Genomic DNA, 21,372 nt, shown 5'->3' with positions numbered 1-21,372 from the left:
AAGAAAGGATATATCAATGCGAAGTGGCCCCATTATAAGGGAGAGAGCTAAAAGATTACAACAAAACTTTCAAGACTTTATCCCAGTGTGGATTAATGAGGAAGATGGGCTTGGACCTATGAAAGAAGACCAGAGAAAAAAGACAACAAAGTCATTAACCTAAAGGTATAATAGTATATACCATTCACCATAAATGCAAGAGAGAAATAAGCAAGGAAAGAGAAAAATCTGCAAGACATGAAAGTGGAAAATTCCCATGGGATTTTATTTACTAATCATGGGAGAAATCTTCACAATGAAAGATGAACCAATGAGGAAATTGCGCCTAAATTTTAAACTATCTTGATAAAGAGAAAAACTCATTAAATTTCAAATCCTATAAAAAAAAGAAAATGCTTGAGAAAGAGGAAATTATATTGACATAATTTCTTCCCCTAAATCAGTTACAATTAATTAAGATATTCCTTATTCAAAAAGTTTCCTTATAGAAAAATCATATATATCATATTTTAGTTATAATTTTCTTAATTTTTACTAGTTTTTTATTTTATTCTAGATTTAATTTGCTATGTAATTTCTACCATTAATTAGGAGATTATCTTCTTTATTATTCACATTGCCTATATTATAGATAGACCTTCAATTTAAGGTTGTAATTGATTCAGAATAGCTTATTAATAAAATTTAAATATTCTTGTTTTAAGCTTCCAAGCTTGCAAGAGTGACTGAGCGGGTTTATAACTAACTTGTTGTGCTAGGAATTGAAATCACTTATCAAGGTGAGTCTCGTGGCGTCTTTTCAATTCTAATTGTTTATTTCTTTCCCAAGTATCTTGGTTTTCACTTTCTTATTAAGTGCAGGTCAAGTAGGAAGAGTTTACTTAATATTTTGAGTTTCTAATTGCTGATGTATATGTGGGGTTTTAGATTCCATTATTGATCTCGAGTCTCCTATCAGTATATTTATAAGATATTATGAACAATCAAAAGGATATGTGTTAATAGGCACACAAGAAAATGTTCATATAACTGAATTTGAATAACGAGATGTCACATTCCTAGAGAATGGTTTTCTTAAAAATGGTGAGAAAGGTAAAGATTTATCTCTATATGAAACTCAAGACCAAAATGGTTCCACCCCATAGATACAAATGGACCCACTATATTCGAGTGGGAGTCATATGAGATTCAATAAACTTGTTTCTATTGAAACCCGATCACAATTAATAGTGGGCCCAAATGTGGAAGTTGGTCCTAATGAGAGTAACTTAGAAGAATATCAAATATGTCGAACAAAAAGGAAAAGTGTTCCTTATCGTCATTTTGAGATTGAAGGAGGAATATTCTTAGTTACTCTAAAAGATGAAGAAGAGCCAATGAATATAAATGAGGCTCTCAGCACTACAAAGGAAAAATGGAGTCCATGAAATCTAACCAAGTCTAGGAATTAATCGATTTACCTAAAGGATGCAAAGCCATTGGGAATAAATAGGTTCTCAAAATTAAGTAAAAAGCTGATGGTGGTATTAAAAAATACAAAGCTCACCTAATCGTGAAGGGGTATATACAACGTGAAGGAATAGATTATGAAGAAATCTTTTCACCTGTTGTTAGATATACCTTAATCCGAGTATTCTAGCTATAATAACATGCATGAATCTTAAATTACATCAAATAGATGTAAAGACTATTTTTCTTAATAGAGAATTAGAAGAAGAGATATGTATTGAACAACCAGTTGATTTCATTGAAAACAACCAAGAACATAAAGTGTGTCGACTTTTAAAGTCAATATATAGTCTTAAAAAGTCTTCAAGACAATGGTATATTTGATTTCATAACACGATAATGTTGTATAACTTAAATATGATTGAAGAATACTATTGTATATATAATAAAAGATCTAAAGGTAAATTTGTATCTTATCATTGTACGTGGATAACATACTTATAGCTGTAAATGATAAGTGATATGTAAAAGAAATGAAATATTGGTTGTCATTTCATTTTGAGACGAAAGATATGGGAGATGTTGTATATATCATTGGAGTTAAGATTTTAAGAGATCGTTCAAAGAATTTGTTATCTCTTTCACAAGAGCCTTATATTAAAAAGATTCTTGAATGATTTAATATACAAGATTATAATCTCATTGATACTCCTATCATAAAAGGTGAAGCTTTAAGCCAAAGGTTGTGTCCTAAAACACCACAAAAAATGAATAAATGAGTAAAATTCCTCATTCAAGTGCAGTTGGAAGCCTTATGTATGTTATAATTTATTCAAGGCCTGATATATGTCATGCAGTTGGAATGGTAAGTAAATATCAATCCAACCTTGACCAAGCGTATTGAAAACAATAAAAAGAATCCTACGTTATCTCAAAGGCATGACTGATTAATCATTGTGTTATTAAGGGGCTAATTTACATTTGAAGGGTTATACAGATGTTGATTGGGGGGGAAATTTAGATGAGAGAAAATCTACCCCTGGATATGATTTCTTCTAAATAGTGGTGTCATATCATGGAGTAGTAAGAAACAATCATGTACAGCCCTTTCCACAACAGAAGCTGAGTTTGTAGCTTTTTCAGCTCCAGAGCAAGAAAATATTTAGTTAAAAAGGTTTATAAACAATTTGGGAGTCAATGATATTGCTAGTGAACTAGTAATTGTGAACTGTGATAATCAAGTAATAATAACATATATCAAAGACCCCAAATTTTATGGAAAAACAAAACATATAGATATTAAATATAATTTCGTGAATGATATGGTTGCACAAAAAGAAATGAATATGAAGTACATATCTACGCATTAAGTCTATACCAAGATATGCATATTATAGGCATGTTAAATCATTAGGTTTGTGTAGGTGTTGAATGTACTTACATTTTATGTACTTCCCAGCTATGTTCATTAATTATGTTATCAATGAAAGACTTTGTTTTTTCTTTCTTTTTGGCCTTATTTATATTTGTTGTAGAGGATACATATATAAATACGTGTATATATGTTGTATACATCTATACATTTAGAGAAAACATGTCAGATAGATATAAGATTGGCCTTCTCACATAGGCAATCGCCTTTTTTATTTGGTATGACAAAGATGAGACAAATTTAAGCTAATTATCTAGATGGTAATTGAGAGCCAACTTAAATATTAATAATTATTGCCACTCATCAGGGTTTGAAATTAAGTCATAATAAAATTGCTAAGTTTATGACACAAAGTGAATAATTTAATGATTATCACTTTATCTGTCTTATTGCCATATTAGAGTTATGAAGAGTTAAAAAGGTATGTAAGTGAACTCAAGTTAGGTATTGAGTATATCTGACTACAATATGTATGGTATTATAATAAATAAAAGACATACACTCAACGAAAAATGAGAAAATACCGTAACATGTGATTCATACCACATGTGCAACTAATTTGACCAAAGGGTAATAAAAGTGAGATCTCAACTTTAATATTGTGTGAGGCTTTAAGATTTTAAGAGAATTTCATCTAATACTGATGCAGAATCTAAGATCAACCAGCGTGATAAGGAACTCACACAAGTTTATTTAAAGACATCAAATGAATTGATCCTATAGAAACCCTCCCTATTTAACCCGCTATAAAAAATGATAGGAACTAAGATCACTGGAAATGAAAAAAATAGAATGGAAAAATGCCATAAGGTCGTACCTTGATAAGTGGATTTACTCATTGCTCAACAAAAAAGATGAAGAAAACATCTCTTGAATAAGACTCATAATATTATTGATTTTAATCTTGAATACTTAAAATGAAGACTTGATGGTTTATTTATATGGTAAGCTATATGAATAAAAAGGTAATAAAAATCTCCTAATTTAAAATTACAATACATAGGAAATTAATTAAAATTAAAGTCTAAAATCCTAACTAGGTGTAATTACGTAGGAAATTAATTAAAATTAAAGTTTAAATTCCTAATTATATAGAAAATTAATTAAAATTAAAGTCTAAATTACTAACTATAAGAGATATGGTCTTCCCATTTTTCTTAGTCGATTGCTTCCTTTTCTTGCCATTTTCCATCATGTGCTTAAAGCAAGTTGATGAGACCATTATGCCATTGGGTTAACTGCTTGAGTAGCTTATTTCATTGGGATTTTTTAATGGATCCAAGCCAATCTTCCTCATTAATCCAAGCTTGAATGAAGAGTTGGAAAGTTTATTGTAATCCTTGAGTCTGACTTTTTGTTATGGGCCCACTTGGTATGATGATGTCTCTTCCAAGTGGCCCAAGTTGATCCATGCTCACATAATCTCTTTCCTCTTCAAGAGGATTCATTCTCGAATATGGACATGCATAAAAAAAGAAAGGGTCAGCAACATTAAAGGTTGTGGAAATGCCATACTTACTTGGGAGGTCTATCTTATAGGCGTTGTCGTTGATGCGTTTTAAGACTAGAACAGGCCAGCTTTGTTGGGATCTAATTTTAATTTCCTCTATTTAGGAAATCTTTCCTTCCTCATATGGACCCATACCCAATATTCAAGTTGAAATATGACTTGTTTTCTCCCTTTCTTGGCTTTGCAGGCATATAATTCTTTCTTTTTATCCAAGTGTTTTCGTGCCTATTTGTGTATAGTTTTGACTAATTATGTTCATTGTTGTCTATCCATATTAGTAAGTTGCTACAAAGGTAAATGAGTTAAATCAAGTGAGGTTAGTGGGTTAAACCCATATACAATTTTTAAAGGAAATAAGTTGAAGAGTGAATAGTCCTATTATAAGCAAACTCCACGAAAGATAAACATTCTTCTCATATTTTTAAATTTTTCCAACTATTGCCCTTGATAGGACTCCTAGAGTCCTATTAATTACTTATATATGTCCATCTGTTTGGGGGTGATAGGCAGTAAAAAATAACAATTTAGACCCCAATTTGTGCCACAATACTCTCTAAAAGTAACTTAGAAACTTGACATCTCTATCACTAACTATAGTCCTAGGGATACAATCTAGCCGCACAACATCACTAAACAACATATTGGCTATATTCGTTGCATCATTTGTTCTATAACATGCTATAAAATGTGCCATTTTACTAAACATGTCCACTAAAACGAATATACTATCACTTACTCGCTTAGTCCTTGGTAACCCTAATACAAAATCCATACAATTTTCACAAACTCACGTTATATCCCTATGCTTGTTAGGCCAGTAGAAGTGTTTCTGTAGGATAATAAGAGTTTTAGCTATCCCAAAATGTCCTATAAGTCCCCATTGTGTCACTCATGTACTAACAGTTCCCACTAGGAGCATACAGGTTCCATTTTTAAATAGAAACTCATTATGCCTATAGAGCTTCTGCAAGGCACATTTTTCACATGCTACATAAATATTAAAAAAGTCACTATCATTGGGATATAATTCCTTAATATATTTAAAGCCTAATAATTTAGAGCTAAGAGTTGTAAGTAATACGTACCTCTATGATAATGCATCCGTTATAATGGTGTCCTTACCTTTCTTATACTTGATGACATAAGAAAATGTTTCAATTAATTTCATCCACTTACCATGTCGATGATTGAGCTTACTCTGTTCCTTTAGATGTTTTAATGATTCATGATCTGTGTAGATCATGAACTCGTGGGATAAAAGATAATGTTGTCATACTTCCAATGCTCTCACTAGTGCATGCAATTCTTTATCATAGGTGGTGCGCTGTTGAGTTTCTCAAAGCAATGGGGTGCCCTTCTTGTAGTAGTACTACTCATACACTGAAACCTGAAGCATCACATTTAAGCTCAAAAGTTTTGTCAAAATTTGGTAATGTTAGAATAGGCTCAATTCACAATTTTTCTTTAAGAAAAGTAAAAACATATTCCTGTTTAGCAGTCAAAATAAATTTTGTATCCTTTTTAACAAATTCATTTAAAGGTGCAACTATGGAACTGAAATCCCTTACAAATGGTCAGTAGAAACTGGCTAGTCCATAGAAACTCCTTACCTCGCTTACAGTCTTAGATGTTGGCCAATCTCTAATGGCTTTTACTTTCTCCTCATCTACTTTAATACATTGTGTGCTAACAACAAAGCCGAAAATATTAGTTTTTCACTACAAAATGTACACTTTTTGAGGTTAGCATACAACTTTTCTTTTCACAATATCTTTAAGACACTTTTAACATGCTCAACATGATCTTCTAATGATTTGCTATATATTAAAATGTCATCAAAGTAAACAATTATGAATTTACCAAGATATGACCACAAAATATGATTCATTAAATGCATGAAGGTGATAGGAGCGTTAGTCAACCCAAAAGGCATAACCAACTATTCATATAAACTATATTTCATTTTAAAGGCAGCTTTCCACTCATCTCTGGGACTTATGCGAATCTGATGGTAGCCACTCTTCAAGTCAATCTTGGTGATGATTTTTGCACTGCTTAACTCATCGAGCATATCATCGAGTCAGGAAATGAGGTGTTTATACTTAACTGCGATTTTATTCACGACCTGACAATCCACACATATCCTCCACGACCCATTTTTCTTGGGTATTAACAAGATTAAGACTACACAAGGATCCAAACATTCATGAATATGTTCCTTTTTAGCAACTTCTCTACTTGTCTCTGAAGCTCCTTTGTCCTTTGAAATTGCTTTGGTAGGCAGGTCAGTTGGGAATCGATGATCTGGGAGTGAATTCGATCCGGTGCTCAATCCCTCGCATCAATGGTAATTTATTTGATATCTCATATGAAAATACATCCTCGAATTCCTGCAAAAATGGACAATAGAACACTAGGTAAAGAGGGGTTAAGGTCAGTTAAACTTAGATAAGCCTCCTTGCATCGAAGTACAAGTAGATTTTATTTCTCATAAGACACTCTCCTAAACTCTCTCTCCCTCATAAGTAGACACTATTTTTTCTTTTGTCTCTCTTTCTTCACTAGGCCTTTTTTTTTCTTTTGGGCCTTTTGCTCTCTGACTGGGCCTTTTTTTCTAGCCACTTTATCACTTAGTGGGCCTTCTATTTTTTTAGGCCTCTTTTTGTTTAATTATTGGGCCTTCTTTTTTTGGCCTCTTTTATTTATTTTTTCTTTCCTTTTTGTTATGTTATTCCTTCCATTGACTTTTTATTTTTCAACTGGTCTTCGCATACCTCCTTAAGTGTCAACGGGATGAGAGTGTGATTTCTTTCATTGAAGCTAAAGGCATAGTAGTTATTAAAATCGTCATGAGTAACTTGCTGGTCATATTTCTGTGGTCGCCCTAACAAGATGTGACTAGCATGCATTGGTACGACATCACAAGCAACTTAATCATGATACCTTCCAATGGTGAAAGTTATCATTACTTGTTTGTTTACTTAGATGTCTCCACACTCATTTAGCCACTGTAGTCGGTACGGGTTGGGATGCTTGGTACAAGCTAATCCTAACTTCTTAATAAGTGTTGTGTTGGCCATATTGGTGCAGCTACTTCCATCGATGATCATGCTGTATATTTTTCTACCCACAAGACACCGTGTATGGAATATGTTCTCTCTCTTATTCTCCTCCTCCTTTATTTGGATGTTGAGGGCTCTCCTTATAACTAAGGATCCTCCTTGAGTCGCATACTCATTCTCCTCATCTTCATCCTTTAGTGATGGCATATTGTTACTTTTAGAGTCACTATTGATCTCGTCATTATCTCTTAATAGCATCATTCTCTAATTCAGGCATTGGGAAGCAATGTGCCCGGATCCTAGACACATAATATATTTAATAGTGCTATGTTTCTAAGATGAGATAGGTGTCTTACCTTTATAGTCGGGTGTGGTCACCTTCTCCTTCTTTGCCTCAACTCCCTTCCTTTCCTCTTTCTTTGACCACCTTGAGTTAAAGCTAGGAGTGGTATAGAATGCCCCCTTACTTTTACTCTTTAGTTGTCTCTCAACCTTCATGGCCATACGGACCATATCCTCCACCTCTATATAATCTGGTAATTCCACCATGTTGGAGATGTCTCTATTGAGACCTATGAGGATTCTCACCATGGTTGCTTCAGGATCTTCTTCTATATTAGCTCTGATCATGGCTATTGCCATCTCCTTGTGGTAGTCCTCAATGGACATAGACCACTACCTTAAACACTATAACTTTTGATGTATCTCTTTATAGTAGTAAGGGGGTTGAACTTCACATGATTGCTTTCATCTCTCTCCAGGAGGATATTGATCGCTCTCCATTACACCGTCTAGTAAGGAGTAGTTGATCCCACTACACTAAGGCGTAATTAGTGAACTCTACCACTACTAGTTTGATCTTCATTTCTTCGTGGTAGTTGTGGCAATCAAAGTCTAGTTCTACCTTCATCTTCTATTCCAAGTATGCATCAACATCATTTCTATCCTTAAAATGTGGTATTCTCATCTTGATGAAGCTGATGTTACTATACTTCCTTTCTTCTATCCTCTTTATCCAATCTTCCTCCTCATCATTACAGGACCCGACCTCATCGTCATGGTGTTGAGTCTTAGGCCATCTAGTGTTTGGGGTCCCATTTCTTACCTCACTTCGGCCATTATTTATATTATCCATCTTTCTATTGAGTCGTGTTAATTCTGCTTGCATAACCTCCAGAAAGGGTCTTATGTCGGCGAAATTTGGTGTTCGCTTGACATCTTTAGAAAAGAGTTCCCTGCATAAGAGATTAGTAATAACAAATAAAGATTCCTCACCAATTCTCTCGTGTTTTACTCACTTGGCTTTTACCTTGTGATATCTCTACTTAACCCACTATCAAGAATAATATAAACTAAGATCACTGAAAATGAAAAAAATATAATGAAAAAATACATATCTTAATAAGTAGATCTTCTCCTTACTCAACAAGTTAGATGTAGAAAATCTCTCTTGAATAAGACTCACAATATTATTGATTTTAATCTTAAATGCTTACAATGAAGACTTGATGACCTATTTATAAGATAATCCATGTGAATAAAAAGGTAATAAAAATCTCCTAATTTAAAATTACAATTACATAGAAAATTAATTAAAATTAAAGTCTAAATCCCTAAATAGGTGCAATTACATAAAAAATTAATTAAAATTAAAGTTTAAATCCCTAAATAGGTGCAATTACATAAGAAATTAATTAAAATTGAAGTATAAAATCCTAATTATGATAGATATGGTCTTCTCCTTTTCTTGGCCAATTGTTTCATTTTCTTGCCCCTTTCCATCATATGCTTGAAGCAAGTTAATGAGACCATTATGCCATTGGGTTAACTGGTTGGTAGCTTATTTTCTTGGGTTTCTTTAATGGATCCAAGCCCATCTTCCCCATTAATCCAAGGTTGGATGAAGAGTTAAAGAACTTGTTGTAATCTTTGGGTCTAGCTCTTTGTTATGAGCTCACTTGGCATGATGATGTCTCTTCCAAGTGGCCCAAGGTGATCCATGCTCACGTCAAATAACCTCATGACTCTAATATGTTTCTTGAACCTTTTAGTTAAGACTCACTATTTTAAGATATAACCAAACAATCATGAATGATTCGGTCTAATGAAATATTTCTTGAAAAGCGAATTAAATAAAAAGTGGGAGAATCAAGATAAAAAGAAGATCACAATTTAAAGAATATATCACATTATTAATGTACATTCATTAGTCGACCAATTATATTTTTATATGAAAAAATAAAATTACGAATGTACTTGATTTACTAGTTATATGAGATCATTAGAGATATAAATGTGATATGTGATCTAGGGTATAACTCATAATTAGATACTCTAAGCTTCACTATTTGAGAAGCTATATACTTCTAACAGATATATAGCTAAAGTGCTCTCAAAGTGTGTATGGTCACATGACCTATTTACGTATGAGTATTGTAGAATTAAAGAGAGAGGTGGTCCCATCACGTGTGAGTGGAAGATGTTGAATTTAATCAGGTGGGTCAAGTATAATGGGACCCAACTCGATTTTGAGTTACCACTTAAACTCAAATAAGTGGTTAGAGGAAGTTACCACTTTAAAATTTAAAAATTTGTGGTTAGTTACTACAATTAAAATGAAGGAAAGTTACCACTTATTAAAATCTGGAGAAGAAAAAAAAAGTTATAAAACAAAAAAAAAAGACTGTTTTTCTTTCTCTTTCAAAAAGTTATGAATCTTTAATTCTTATGAAGGAGGATGATTTTTTTTGTTGATTCGTTTCTTCTAAAAGCTTGGATTTCTACAAGAGGTATTAATACTGTGAATAATTTCATATAGTTCATTATTTGTTAATGTGATTTTATGTATTATTATGCATATTGATATTCAAAATTATGTATGTTTGTGAATTATATGTTGATTCTATGTTTTCCTAACACAAAAGTATGCAAATGATCTTCTTAACAAGTTTTACGTTGCAAGATTGCAATCCGGTGAAAACTTCAATGACAACTAATCAAAATTTCAGTATTGAAGATGGAGATGAACAAGTTGAAACTCATGTTTATCGAAGCTTGGTAGGTAGCCTACACTATCTCACTAACACTCGGTCAGACATCTTGTGAGCTAATAGTTTTTTGTCCAGGTTTATGCAAAAACCAATTAAACTATACTATGGGGTAGCAAAAAGAGTGTTAAGATACTAAAAAAAACAACTTCATATGGTTTGTTTTATAACACTGGTAATTCAAATTTGCGTGGATATTCAAATAGTGATTGAACATGTTATGTTGATGATCACAAAAGCAAAACCAACTTATGTTTTTAGTTTAGGATCAAGTGTCATATTTTGGAGCTCAAATAAGCAAAAATCTACAACTTTATCATCATCTGAGGTTAAATACATGCCTGTAGCTTCAACAGCTTGTCAAGTAATATAGTTGCAAATGATTGGTCTTGAAAATTTCTGCATTATGGGAGAGCATTAAAGATAATACAGAAATTAGTAAGTCACATGTTTTGTTTATTTAATCACATATTTTTCCTATTTTCAATTAGTTAATTAATTGTCAAATTCTTGTGGTTAGTGGACAAATGTTAGATATTTTAGGAGATTTGCTTATCATGTTTATGTAGTTGTTGATTTTGTAAAATTATGGTTGTAGCTCTTGTGTATAAATTTGCTAGCTGCGAGTAATAAAAAAGTATCAGTTCTTTAACATTTTTTTTCCTGTAATTTGTTTGATAAAAGTATTGAGAGAATTTTGTGATTTATTGCTCTACCTCTCTTGATTTTATAGTCATGAACAGAAGTCCCTTTTTAATTTATAACCACTTAAAAGTTACCATTATCTTTGTTTTGTGATAAGAGTCTGATTCTGGGTTGTGGGTAGAAATGGCTATGGTAGTTATGTAAATAGAGTAACAGAAGAAGCATTAAAATGCACCTCGATAATGGGAAAGTACATATGATACACGACCAAGCAAGTGGAAGCATAGGAGAGAATCTATATCGAATGTGAAGGTATCTATTGATTCAAGAGTATCCCATTTTTTCCAACATTAAGACAAAGTAGATCAAACTCGAGTTTCAAAATTCCAAGTAAAGATAAAATATTTCTCGTGATTGGTTGATTAAGATTTGGGTATGTGGAATCTAGATTTCATTAGTTATTTTCCCAAAAAGGTTTGAATTTACCCATGGTGATAAATATGAGGAAACTTCCTATGTGTAGGTGCTAGGAAAAATAGATAAGGAGGCTTCTCAGCTTTAGAGCACAAACAAGCTATTAATGAAGGATAATAATAGATTTATAGAAATAAGTTTTGCAGCTGATGTGTGAGAGTTGTAACATGATTGTGAAGTCGAAGATGGTGAATATTTTTGTAATTTTTTCTTTTTGTAGTTTAAGAGATTTATATTTATATTTTTTATTTTTGGGGAGAAGGATAGTAAGAGAAATTGAGAGGAAGTGTTGGAGAAAGAAAGAGAAAATGATTTAAATTTTCGAACTAGTATTGGAAGTCTCCAAATTTCATCTTGCAAAAAATATAATCCTAAGAAAAAGAACAAACAAATATGCACTTGTTATGAGGAAAAAAATAAAGATGCATTTCACTTTAACTCAATAATTAGAACAGAAAAAGACATAAAAGATTTTACACAAAAAAGCGTATAATCATATCCTATTATCTAAAAATGATGTTAGTTTGGTTTCTTGTGTAACATTTATTAATTATCTAAAAATTATTGACTAATGACTTTAAGTTTAAATTATGTTGATACATAATTTTGTAATATTATATTAATTTAAATTGGCTAGTTCCTCAAGTCTTTAAAGTAAAAAAGTTCAAATTTAAATTATTAATTTTATATTAAACACTCAATACTATGCTTAATTTTTCTAATTAAATTAAGTGGACCACCTAACTCCCTAGTTAAATGATGCTTCACGTAATGCCACAAATTTTTTGAGAAACTAATGAAGCCAATTAACATTTGTGTTACATATATATATATATATATATATTGTTGTAAATAACTATGAAAAAAAAAAAAAACTTGATTATGAAGACCATTTCATGACATAATATGCAATTATAAAAATTCAAAACAAACACATATTTTGCGTAGAAGTTTCCAATTTTCATCCTAAAAAAAAATTAATCATGGGACAAAAACAAACATGCATGCACTTGTTGTGTAAAAAAATTGATCTAAATTGATATATAATTTTTTAATTCTTATACTAATTTAAATTAATTAGTTCTTTCATATCAAAATTAAGAAATTTTTGTGTATTAAAATATTAAGGTGTCTAACTCACATTCGGTTAATACTTTACTTAAAGTTTCTAATCAATCAATTTTTCTAAAACAAAATTATGTTATAATAAAAAAACACTTAATTCCCTAATTAGATGATGCTCTATATAATCCTACAAACTTTTTAAAAAACTAACATCTTGTGAGAAACAATGAAGTCAATAAGCATCTAAAATCTGGTTTCATGTGGGTCAGTGCCACTTGGATGTCCAGATGGACACCACGTGGCAAAAACTAAAAAAAGGAAGTTCACCATTCAGCATGTACCTTACCGCATGCTATCTTTTCACCTCAACCTTTGTGCAATCTGACCCCAAATGTCCAATCCTCAAAGATAAACACAACTCCCCATTTCTCTTCTCCCAAAACCAGGAAGAAGAAAAAAAATGTCTCTCACCTTCTCTCTTCAATGTCTGAAACTCACTACTCCCTTCATCCATGGCACCACCCCGCTCTCTCCTCTTCCAAAACCCACTTCCTCTCTCTCCCTCCAACCTCCTATCCGTCCTTCCTTTCTCCCTCCAGTCAAGGCCATGAGGTCCATGCAAGGTCGTGTGGTCTGTGCCACAAACGACAAGACTGTTGCTGTTGAAGTCGTGCGTTTAGCTCCACACCCTAAGTACAAGAGGCGTGTCAGGAAGAAGAAGAAGTACCAGGCTCATGACCCGGATAACAAGTTCAAAGTGGGTGACTTTGTGCAGCTTGAGAAGAGTAGGCCCATTAGTAAGACCAAGGCCTTTATTGCAGTGCCTGTACCTAGCAGAAACGAAAAGAAAAAGAAGGATGATGAGGAGGGGGCTGTGCCAGGAGAACTAGGGATTCTATTGGAATCTCAACAGGAGCAGCAGGCGTAGAGAAGTGAGTCTCCTCTGGTAATTTTGTGATTTTCAATGAAGTGTATTTAATGTATGCCACTTGTTTGATAAATGTTCTAAGTAGAAATTAAATTTGTGGGTGCATAATGTTGATTTTCATCCTGGCGTTTTTTGAAAATTTAGTATTGATGGCCATGAAACTGCATATCATCCTTGTTCCTTCTCTTTGTAATTGACATTGTGGTGATGGGTGGCAGCGGAATTGAATTGATTTCGTTAGTGTACTGGATTTGAGTTATTCTAAATTTTGTTCATTTGGGTTTGTTAACTCATTCCTGGTGGAAATTTAGCTTCAGGCTGTGTTTGAACTAATGTAACACTTTATTTGGCAATTAATAGTTACTTTAAGGCTAAGTTTTAGCATAAATAAAAAATTTTTGTGAGTTGTTTTGATAAACATTGAACTCTTAGAAAATTGAAGGTGGAATTGATATAATGCAACCTAAATCTTGTCTGATGAGATTTTGTTGTTCTTGGTTTTAATTATTTAATATATAGAATTCAGTAATAATTTACAATCTTAATACATAATTGAATGAACTCCACTTGTATCTTAAATTATAATGAATAATGAATTTGACCAAAGCACGATAATTCAGGTGCAATGACTGGAATTATTCTCCAAGTAATGGCATTAGTTAGGTGTTTGGTTAACTTGAGGTGAGGATCAATTATACCCGGGACACTCTGTGAGCACTAAGACTTCTAACTACATTGCATTGGGAGGTATTTGCTGATGTTTGCCTACTGCATTTTCATCATGACTTGTCTGACCAAACATTTTTTTTTTGAGATAAAAATTGTGATGTATATGTTAACAAGATATCTAAAAAAAAGAATACCACCCATGTACAAGAGATTTACAAAAAAGTTAGTGTATCAATGACATTTCCAAAATTCTCATATTTAATAATGTCATGATTTAACAAACATTTCCACAGAACTCAAAAAATGTTTGCCTGATCAAACATAGGGAGAGACAAAATGATTTTTCTTTTGTAGAAAAGAATCTAAGAATCCTGGGACGATGTTGGAAGCAGAGGTGAGAAGTTGACTGTTGCTATAACTGGTGTTTTGATTTGTGGAATAGTTGATCAATTGGCACAAAGTTCATGTCATTTTAAATACAAAGACAAGGAATAGTTCCATCTAGTGTTGAACTGGTACATCAACAAGACTTTTTTTTTGACAGTAAAGCAGCATCTGGGGATGTAATTTTGATGCCTCAACCTGAAAAATGTGGCTGCATACCACTAGGAAGTGAAAGATGTCTTCTAAAGTCATTATAGAACTCGAGAAAATGTGTTTATGACATTTTTTTTATTATTGTTGTTGTTGTTGTTATTATTATTATTATTATGGGGCTCTAAGACAATCATTTAATGATAAAACAGTGAATAAATACAACTAAAAAAGCACATTAATGAATAACATTCTATACATTGGAATGTGCCAGTTTCCTAGATGTATGACAATTGTAAATCATGGCTGCCTGTCGCTGCCTGATCTTTCTTCAGAATGCGGACAATAGAGCCATGTTTTAACCCAGGATGAACAAGAGCAAGTGCACATAAAACTACCTTTCCTAGTAAAAATTAAAGACAAAAAAAAATACAAATAGAAAATCTATGACTTTTACATGTAATTAGTAGGTCTACCTAAACAACATAGCTAGATTAGTCAACCATCTTCGATTTGCAAGCTTGTCCTGATATTTCGCAGTGTGCATGATATGAGGGTGTTAACAGATTCTACAGACTCCATGGTTAGTTTAGCATTGGGAGAAGTATTAGTTAGGATTTGGAATGCTATTGTCAGCAAAGATCCTCCTTCATTGCTCTTCTCTGGCCTGGAAGTGATCACCAAAGGCCTTGACTCGAGCCCGTCAGGAAGAATTGAGAATCCTGAAGGTAAGATAGCTATACTACTTGAGTCACATCCCGTAATTACTGACTGCATGCCTGTGATGTCAACAGGAGCATAAACCACCATTGATTCATATGCATTTATGCTGCTATCTTGCAGCACCCATAAACTATTTTCTTTTGATTTTATGTTCTGAAAACAAAAAGAAAAGGATTATTTGCTGCTTGTATGCAGGGGAAAGGAAAATAATGTTTGTTAAGATTATCACTCACTTGAATGGTTACTGCATTGCCCCGGTCCTGCCCTTTGGCTAAGTTTGCAATAGATTGTACCGGACCTCCATTGGACATCATATCCCACTAATGCCACAGAACGAAAAGTAGTTAGATGATCAGTCTGAAGAGTTATTCACCATTGTTAAAAATAAAGGGAACAGACCTCGCTATGACGAGCTTCATCTCTCAAGAAGTCGAAGAGAAGATGAGGACACACAGGTAGCCACACGGAGGAAACTGCACATACGATTACTCCAACTGGTTCACCAGGGTCATTTAAGTTCTTCCTAGAAGAAACCCTTACATCTTCTCCAGTTTTGCTGGACACTTTGTTCCATGTGTGGTAGCTTGATGCTCCAAGTGCATGACAAAAGCTCCATGTCATTCTTTGTGCCAACTTCAAAATGCTCTTCCTCCCAGCAAGTGTTGCAACACCTAGTCAGAGTTTATCAATTGTTGTTATTTAATTTATAACCTCTACTTGCTTTGTGCATAACATGTTTATTTGCCAGATAATGTTGACGGTACCAATTGAGTCTTTTGTCGGAACATTGGTTGCCATGAAGAACACAAGCCGCTCACATTCAAGCTGCAATGTCGCCAACCAGTGCCTTGCACCAAAGGCTAGTCCATTGTTGACAATGGTGCGGTACATGGTGTGAACATTGCTTTTCTGGCATTCTAGGTGTTCTACCCAAGTTACCTGCATCAATTACATCACATAAACAACTTCGTCTCTAACTAATTTTTGGGTGCATATGAAAAATAGATAATATAAAAGTTGAGTTTAGTAATTGATAGTGTCTATAATTAGGTTACAACATAAATAATCACCTTGCAATGACCGTTTGATTTATCCTCGATGATGCAACCGGAGGGACGTTTTCTGCATTTAACTAGAGATGCATCAATGTTTTCTTCAACTTTATCAATTGAAACATCAACTATAGCCCACTGTTCAGAACTCAGTTCCTTGCAATATCTAACAAAATAAACTTCTCTAGTAGGCACCATTGGTGTAAGCATTTGCAGCTCTGCAAACATCTGGAGACCAAGTATATACAAGGTTACAGCATAAAATCAAAGAGAGTTAAAAGAACAAGGCAGTAATAAGCATAAACTGGTAAAAAGTCTATTGACAATGAATTTGACCTTCAGTTGAGTTTGGTGCTGTAGATTAGTGGGTACAACATAGTTGCAAGGAAGAGAACAAGAAGTTACATTTTTCTTACAGGCTTGGACCACAAAGCTAATAAAAGGATATGGGTATGATATATATATATATATATATATGTATATACACATTTAAAAAACGAAACTTTGTTTGTGGCCCTCCAAAATGAATCAAACCTGATCCTCGGTTCATATTTTAATTTTAAAGGTAAAGTTTCATTGGAGCAAGCTAATCTATTATAATCATTAAATGGGTTGCTTCTTAACTAAATCAATTCCTTTTCTCTCTCAAAGTAAATAAAAAATATATTCTGACGGTAGGATCCACACTTTGCAGAGATGAATCGCCAATATAAACCATAATATAATCATTATAAAACGAATATAACTCCCAAAGAAGAAGAAAACTTGCCCCTCTCTCTCTCTCTCTCTCTCTCTGTGACATATATAAATAGTTATATATATATATATATATATATATGGATATATGTGCGTTTGTGGGTGTTACTCACCAATTGGACAGCACCATTTCTGTTAGGCCCTTCACCGTGACATATCGTATCGACAATGGCTGCCTTTGATACTAAGCATGGAAACATTTCCTTCCACTGATTCTACAAAAAGTGAACCAGAGTTTTGAATAATATTATAACTTTTTATATTGCTTAATGAACAAGATGTCTTAATTAAGCACTACTTCCCACATTCAAAAGCATTAATATATTATTTTGAATATCTTTTTCCGAAAAGCATGCACGCACATGAATATCCTAGTGTTGGAGTTTATTAGGAAATAATTATGAAAGTAAATATGGTTACCATGATTTTTCCCATCATATTTTACAACTACATATCTAACGTGTTCTTAAAGTTTCATGCTAATTAATTATTACCAAACTATACATAATTATTAGTAGAGAAGTCTACTTACAAATAAAGAGATTACTTCAACTCTAACAGATGTATGATAGTGAAAAACCTTTTATACACCTACATATATATTTATATCTGTATGTATTTAATAAGTACTTACCCCGTCTAAGAAACATTGTATTAACTTAGAGAGATCGACGAAGACAAGTCCAGTGTCTCTGGAAGCCTCAATGGAGGTCATGACTGGCCTCTTAATATTAACTGGGGAATTTTCAACTGAGAACTCCTTCATGTACACATCGTAGTTGAGTATTTCACGACCAGTCTCCAGACTTCGAACCCAAAGAGGGTGACCAGCACTAGCCATTTTCTTCAACTCTTCCATTGCTTCATTAACAATCTCCGTAATTCTTGACTTGTCCACCCCAAAAATCCCAGTGTAAAAATCCAAAGAGCTTCTGTTTTCTTGCTCATTACCAGCTGAACAAGATGCTGCTCCTGCAGCCTGCTGTTTCCCTATACCCGCCCTCAGTCTCTCTACCTATATACATAACATCAGTCTGCATTACTCACCAACTATACATACCTATATACATAACATACCGCACTTCTGAACTTATCTCTTTCTTTATATACTGGTTGCACACTAAAACATGCAGTTCTTACCTTTTTTTTTTCTAGATCTAGTTATTCACACATATAAATGAGAAATAACCAAACATATATGACTTGAATATATATATATATGTATTTTGTTATGTAATATTATCAACCTCAGCTTTGAGTTTGGCATTTTCAATGCGTAGTTCTTGTTCCTCAGGGGTGATACAAGCGTCTCTTGTGGTGGTTCCTGAGCCACAGTTGGGACAGCAAGCTTTGTTTATGGTCTCCCTCATGATTTTGTTTTCTTCTCGGAGCTTGTCCAGTTCTGATTTCAACACTGAGTTCTCATGGCGTTCTTGTATAGCCTATGCCACCCATCAAGTTAAATTATATCAATGATCATAAGAAATAGCGAAAGAATTATTCTATTAGTAAATTAGGTACTCTAAATAAGTATATAAAAGTATAGACTGATTTTAATCTATAATTTTCTATAAATTGTTTTTTATGAAAAACGACGTAAACATGTAAGAACCATTAAACTAAGTAGTGATTCGTAGATATTGAAAGAATTAACATATATATATGTTTTTATATTCATATATATATATATGTACATCTGTAAATACCTTGATCTGGGTTCTACGATTTTGGAACCAGAACTTGACTTGCCTTGGAGCAAGACCTAATTGCTTGCTTAGTTGTTGCCTTTGCTTCTCATCTGGATGAGGTGACTCCTTAAACAACCTGCTCATATACAGTCATGCATGCAACATTTAATTTTAATTAATTTTTGGTGAATTTGTGATATAGCTTTCAACATATATATATATATAGAGAGAGAGAGAATAATATTTCACCATCACATGATGTATGGTATATGTAATATGCAACAAAACCTAAGTGAAAAGAAGGGGCTATTAAAGTTATCACACAAAAAAATTCTGACTCATCTTTAACTTTACGATCTTGTTTTCTTCTGTAAATCTGTCACCAACTTTTTAAACCACATGTTTACGGGTGCAAAAAGATCCTATGTTATACGTATTCATGATAAATAAAGATGTATATATATATATATGTACGTATGTGTATCCTCCTTAATTAACTGTACAATACATATCGTACATTCTGTACATGAAGAATCTTCCAAATCCTACAAATGCTTTATAAATATACATGTAGAGACGGATATATATGTATATATACATTGTCATGCTCCCAACAATTAACACTGAACTAATAACCCAACCAAATATCTCATGAGTACTGCTCTTACTCATTACTATTTTATACCTAACAAAGTACTCGGCTCTTTATTGTTCGTCACCTACCTTGAATTGGGCAAGATCAATATCATTATAATTGATTTATATGAATATATTTTGGAGTGAATTTTTCTTGTTTATTATATGAATAAATATATGTACTTGTATAGTATCTTTAGGGTTAATGTACGTCAATATATATATAGTGAAAGAGAGAAGGAGAGAGGGATATACGCTTCCATTTCTCTGATTTGCTCAGCAGTATGGCGATGGTACTTCTTTCTTTTCTTCTTCTTGTTCTTGTCGTCTCCATGATCTTCATCACCTTCATTATGGTCTTCTCTGTCAAAATCATCCTCTGATCTGGATCTCGTGGGTCCCGAATTCTCACTGCTGATTTCAGCCCTCTGATATTCATCCCTTCTTCCTCCTCCTCCACTCCCTTCATCTCCTTCCTCCACCTCCATGCTCCCGGCTGCTGCTGCCGCTGCCCCTGCACCCCCATCCCGGAATATCCCCGCCTAATTTTGCAAAACGCAATCACACAAAGCACATGTAAGTAGACGATTAATAAATATCAGTACTGAAAAATGGAGATTATGTTCTATTGTCTTATGATTAGTTCATGTATTGGCTTATATACAAACTAATTAATGAATATATGAAGTTATACAAAAAAAAAATCGGTAGTAAAAGATATATATACATGTACACATATATGCATATGGAGTTGTATGAATGAAAAATGAAGTGTGCTTACAAGACTTAGAGAGAGAGCAGGAGAAGCAAAGAAATCTTTGGTGTGAGAATTTGGAGGGTTAGACATGTCGACGCCCATGGCCAATAAGTTTTTTCTTTTCTCTTCGGATATGAAATGGATTGCTTTAATTTAAGGGGCCAGCCATGGTAGAGAGAGAGAGAGAGAGAGAGAAGACGGGTTGTAGGGTCTGGTTGATTTAAGGATATAAAAACAAAACCACTCTCAAAGAGATTACATTTCATCTTTATGTATATATATATTTGTCAATTATTTTATTTGTTTTTAATTAATATAAATATATTATATATATATATATATATATAGAAAGAGAGAGAGAGAGAGGGAGAAGGCTGGTAGGAGTTGACTGTTAGATATTCTTCGTGTTGAAATATGAATACTCAACTAACTTACAAGCAGTTGAATACCATTTATCCCAACGGTATTTCTCCCCTTATTATTTTTTACGATTAAATTTTGCTGGCTGAATCAATACGTACTGCATTGTTGTTCAAAATATGCCTTTTAATAATATATGTATATATATATATGTAAAAAATAATTGGGCAGCTGGTCTTTCATTTATTATAATTTAAAACACTGGGATTTTCTTTCATAATAATAAACCCATGTGATTTATTTATTTTTTTTAATATAATAATATGCTATTGTGATTAGTTTTTTTTAGAGAGTATTTGTATGTATTTGACTCTAAATAGGAATAATTAACTAATTTAATATTTAATATTTCTACTATTCTCTATTAATTTATGATTTTGAGTTATTTATTTTTATTATTTTTAAAGATATTATAAATTTGAATCGAATTGTATATTATATATATAAGAAGTTTAATTATCTTATTTTTTTATAGTTAGAATGTTGATTATATTATTACTAGTGTGCAAATATTGCCAAATTTAT

The 21,372-nt window shown here is 32.8% G+C and overlaps 2 protein-coding genes across 5 annotated transcripts; one reads left to right on the top strand and one right to left on the bottom strand.

The window, feature by feature from the left end:
- The first annotated feature begins 13,076 nt into the window (after positions 1–13,076).
- Positions 13,077–16,309, top strand: RPS17 (ribosomal protein S17). Of its 4 annotated transcripts, none has more exons than XR_015818526.1 (4): positions 13,077–13,616; positions 14,233–14,293; positions 14,826–15,543; positions 15,734–16,309. XR_015818526.1 is itself a non-coding variant. In XM_088218111.1 (2 exons), the coding sequence occupies exon 1, from the start codon at positions 13,145–13,147 to the stop codon at positions 13,610–13,612; it is 468 nt and encodes a 155-aa protein (XP_088074237.1). In that variant the 5' UTR covers positions 13,077–13,144; the 3' UTR covers positions 13,613–13,616; positions 15,734–16,309. The 4 variants fall into 4 exon arrangements, 1 of the variants encoding a protein (XP_088074237.1); XR_015818525.1 differs by having other exon boundaries at positions 14,233–14,359; XR_015818524.1 differs by lacking the exon at positions 14,233–14,293.
- Positions 15,032–20,681, bottom strand: GL2 (HD-ZIP IV family of homeobox-leucine zipper protein with lipid-binding START domain-containing protein). Its single transcript, XM_022037143.2, has 11 exons — positions 20,452–20,681; positions 19,926–20,212; positions 19,053–19,170; positions 18,594–18,788; positions 17,981–18,361; positions 17,460–17,561; positions 16,609–16,818; positions 16,303–16,477; positions 15,938–16,209; positions 15,772–15,858; positions 15,032–15,691 (listed from the first exon to the last, which is right to left on the bottom strand). The coding sequence occupies exons 1-11, from the start codon at positions 20,527–20,529 to the stop codon at positions 15,314–15,316; spliced, it is 2,283 nt and encodes a 760-aa protein (XP_021892835.1). The 5' UTR covers positions 20,530–20,681; the 3' UTR covers positions 15,032–15,313.
- Between the last annotated feature and the right edge of the window lie 691 nt (positions 20,682–21,372).

This window comes from Carica papaya, chromosome 4, assembly GCF_054855325.1.
Source record: "Carica papaya isolate Zhongbai chromosome 4, ASM5485532v1, whole genome shotgun sequence".
Taxonomy (NCBI): Eukaryota; Viridiplantae; Streptophyta; class Magnoliopsida; order Brassicales; family Caricaceae; genus Carica; species Carica papaya.
This window is presented reverse-complemented; position numbering and strand designations above follow the sequence as displayed.

What these genes read in the sequence shown, in the direction of transcription:
- RPS17 (XM_088218111.1), top strand. Translation starts at nt 13,145, where the DNA reads ATGTCTCTCACCTTCTCTCTTCAATGTCTGAAACTCACTACTCCCTTC.
- GL2 (XM_022037143.2), bottom strand. Translation starts at nt 20,529, where the DNA reads ATGGGCGTCGACATGTCTAACCCTCCAAATTCTCACACCAAAGATTTC. An exon ending in GAAATGGTGCTGTCCAATTG is followed by an intron (nt 16,819 to 17,459) that starts GTGAGTAACACC and finishes CTTGGTCTCCAG; the next exon opens with ATGTTTGCAGAGCTGCAAAT. An exon ending in ATGAAGCTCGTCATAGCGAG is followed by an intron (nt 15,859 to 15,937) that starts GTCTGTTCCCTT and finishes CTGTGGCATTAG; the next exon opens with TGGGATATGATGTCCAATGG.